This window comes from Poecilia formosa, unplaced genomic scaffold (genome assembly GCF_000485575.1).
Source record: "Poecilia formosa unplaced genomic scaffold, Poecilia_formosa-5.1.2 Scaffold971, whole genome shotgun sequence".
Lineage (NCBI taxonomy): Eukaryota > Metazoa > Chordata > Actinopteri > Cyprinodontiformes > Poeciliidae > Poecilia > Poecilia formosa.
Window position 1 is genome coordinate 5,207 of NW_006800910.1, and position 3,841 is coordinate 9,047.

A 3,841-nucleotide genomic window follows, 5' to 3' on the forward strand; every position below is an offset into this window, starting at 1 on the left:
TTAAAAATGTTATTTGATGCTTGAAATTAAATTTTATTAAATTAAATTTTATTTGCCCCTCTGTTCTCTAGAGAACCTGGTTCTACAAAAAAAAAAAAAAACATGATGAATTTTATTCAATAAAGATGAAAACAACTTTTCCACCAAATGCCATAAAATAAAATGAGGATGAGCCTCTCATCTTAAATCCATTTACAGATGGATTTAATTTTCAGGCATCACAAATAAAAAGTACATGTTATTTTTTTATCATAAAATGCATCACTGAAAACAAACTCAAGGTTCAGATTTAATTTGTTGCATCATTGATGAACAGAAATTAAACTCACCAGTTTCATTTATGATGACATTTGTGCTGGTTTCAGTGTAGAAAACTGGATCTCCTCTTCCTCCTCTTCCTCCTCTGCAGCTGTAAACACCTTCATCTGAGACGATGAAGACTCCATCTGGTTCACTGATTCTGATGAACTGAGCTGTAGAAAACTCTGACTCCTGTCTGAACCAGTAAATCTTCCATCCATCATCGATGTCCACAGAGCAGGTCAGTGTTACACTGCCCCCTGCTGGTATGATTGTATCACTTGCTGTTAGTTTGGCTGCAGGTTTACTTAAAGCTGATTGAGGCAAAGACAAAGATAAGTAAATCACCAGAATTTGACTTGTTTCAATATAATTCAGTTTGGTTTATTCATACAGCACTAAATAACATCACAGTTCATTTTAAAAGACAAGTCCAGTTCAAATTCAGGTTTATAGAACCAAGTTTGATCCAGATTTAGAAAAATAACATTAATGTCAACAAAGGAAACATTTTACTTCCACAAATCACTCTTTAAAATTTTTTGGTTTTATAAAATCAGACGGAATTAAGAAATTCTAAATAAGAATGATAGGACGCTTGTTTCCTTTAACATTTACAAAAACATCAATGTGCAACTACTGACTGCAACATTTAACATTATTCTGTCAAATGTTTTTAACCAGCAGCATCTGTGGTTGTTATGGATTCAGATATTTATTAACATTTCACATTAATATAGTGATTGTTCTAAACTTTCAGACAATCAGATGAATTTATTGGATCATTTCAAGGATGGAGAGATTTCAGTGCCTGAATTTTACTAAAATTCAGACAGTGTTGTGCAAAAGTTTTTGTCCAATCATCAGGTCTTGTGGTGATTTTTCTAAACTTTCAAGGATCCAAACTTTTTATCATACTTAACACTGATTATTTTTAAACTTCCTCCAGACTTTTCAAGTAATTTTCCATGTTCATTTTTTTCTCTCATCTTTGGCTGATTTCTTATTACCATAATCATTTTAAAAGATAATTCCAGAATTACCAAAAGCTAACCTGGATTTATTTTTATTTCTAGAAAAAAAGATTTGTACAATAAGTTTGTGCTCTTGCCTCTTCATCTCTCAGCATCAATACATGAAATCTAATCTGCACTTACAGGATGTTGATAGTCAGGTTAACAGACAGTTTGGCTGCCCAGCATCATAATAGGGCGGGTTTAAAGTTTTACACAGAAAATAAGATAATTCGTCACAAAATAATTTAATTAAATATGACAGAAGTGAACTGTAACATTAACATTTATAATATTGTTTCATTGAGAAAATGTTCACTTCTGCAGATGATTATAGCAATATAATATTTTTTCTCTAAGAAATTGATCAATAAATGAAGCAGCAGGAAAAGCTGATTTTTACTTTTTGTCTGAAACTTTAAACTAAAATATTAAAACAATATTAAAGAATTTAGTTAGGAAAAGTTTTGCTGATTAAATGAGACTTAATGAAATATTTTAAATAGTCACTTCATGTCAATAACAGATTACTTACAAAGAGTTAATGAGTATTCTTCACTCCATTGTGTTGATCCGTAGCTATTTGTTCCTCTGCAGCTGAATCTTCCACTGTCAGCTGTTATTGGTATGGATTCACTGGATGTTTGATAGTCTTGGCCGTATATTCTCCATTCATACGTCCACTCAGTTCCTTCTTCTCCATTGGTCTCACATCTCAGAGTGACCGTCTCTCCTCTGAATATCTCAGACCAGTTGTGTTTCAGGGTCACACTGGGATTAATGAAAACTGTTCACGTAAAGAATCTCTGGTTAGAAATGTAACATATAAAACTTTCCCTGCCATGTCAAATGGCAAACATTTATTGTGTCGAAGGGTGAATATGACGAAACAGAAATTAAGTCGATTTTAAAAGACAAAAAGTAATCACAGATAATACAGAAAGAAAAGGAAAACATAATATATATATATATATATTTCATACCAATGGGCTGTATGAAGTCTGCATCTGAGGTAGTTGGTTCCTTTGTATCACCTGATCAGAGAATCAGTTAAAAAAAAAAAAAGAAAATGTGCAGGGGATCAATCAAATCAATCATTTGATTGATCCCCTGCACATCGTCCTGTTGCTGAAGCAGGATCCTCACAGCTGAAGAATAACAAACCAGAGTCACAGTGTTGGACAAAAAATTGCATCACTGTTGCAGGTTTTTAATCTACACTGCAAAAATACAAAATATTACTAAGTATTTTGATCTAATTTCCAGTGCAAATATCTTAGAACACTTGAAATAAGACAAAGGAAACTAACAATAAACTTCTCAGCATGATTCTTAAATGTTGATGAAAAAGTAACTGGCAGGTTATTTCACTCATCACAAGAGGAAAATGTGTTGAGCTTGATAATAATAAATCAGTTCCAGCAGAGAATTATTTTTCTTGTGATTGACAGCTTTGAAACCTTCACAGACACAAGAATAAATTAATCTTTCATTGACTGCAGGCATTTGCAGGATGGACTGGAGAGAAAACTTGGATCCACCAAACAGATAAGAAATTTTTACATTCCTTCCCTTTCTCTGAGGGCTTTTTCTATTTTACTGGCCCAAGGCAGGCAAACTGTGCTAATGCTTGAATTTTAACAGACCATAAATCTCAACTCTTAGCATTTATGTATCAAGAATGTGACTTATATTAAATTTGATTTAATGTTTTCAGAAGTGATAAAAGGTTCAACTGTACATTTAGGGTTTAATTAGAAAGTTAAAGTGCAAAGAATCATCTTCAAAATTTGATTGTTGTGTTACTATGGCTACAATCTGATTCTTTCAGTAATCTTTGTGTTTACGCTTGGTTTATTCACAAGTTTCACCAAACTTATATTTAAACACTGTTAGTGATGCTGATGCTGCAGGACCAGGCCAGTGGGTTTGAAGGGTTTGTGCTTTAAGTGATGTCAGAACATTTATATCCCTGAATGGATGGGTTGTTGCCAAATATTTATCTCAAAAAATAAATATTCGGGGTATGCTGTGGTGGCGCAGGGGTTAAGCACAACCCACACATGGAGGCCTTAGTCCTTGATGGAGCTGTCGCAGGTTTGATTCCTGGCCTGGCAACCTTTGCAGCATGTCTTCCCCTTCTCTCATTACTCACTTTCCTGCCAGTTAATCATCAAATAAAGGCCAATAAAACCTTTTTTATTATTTGGATCTTAAAGACAATCTGTCCATTGATCCAGATCAATACTGACTTACAGAAACACAAGAATAAATCACTGGATGTGTTTTAGTCATGTTTGTCTTTAAGGCCCCATTAGAAAGTAGAATCACAAAAAAAATAAATAAATAAAAATCAATTTTCAAATATTTTTGAACTCTCCCTTTAAATTTAAACTGTTTAGACCAGGGGTCCCCAAAATACGGCCCGCCACGTCATTTGGTCCGGCCCCTGAACAATGCCGGATCCGGCCCGCCTGCTCATACCAGAGAGCATTCAGTGTGTTTTTTCATATATTGTATTTTCCGGT

At 33.8% G+C, this 3,841-nt stretch overlaps 1 protein-coding gene across 1 annotated transcript in view; it reads right to left on the minus strand.

Annotated features, from left to right (window-relative positions):
- Window positions 1–247: 247 nt before the first annotated feature.
- LOC107835066 (leucine-rich repeats and immunoglobulin-like domains protein 2) overlaps window positions 248–3,841 on the minus strand; it is a 6,085-nt gene continuing 2,491 nt past the window's right edge. The window contains exons 2-4 of the mRNA XM_016667242.1: window positions 2,297–2,347; window positions 1,849–2,100; window positions 248–614 (exon numbers count right to left, since the gene is read on the minus strand). Of these exons, the coding sequence (XP_016522728.1) occupies window positions 277–614; window positions 1,849–2,100; window positions 2,297–2,347 (641 nt within the window). The 3' untranslated portion in view covers window positions 248–276. The remainder of the gene's footprint in view (window positions 615–1,848; window positions 2,101–2,296; window positions 2,348–3,841) is intronic.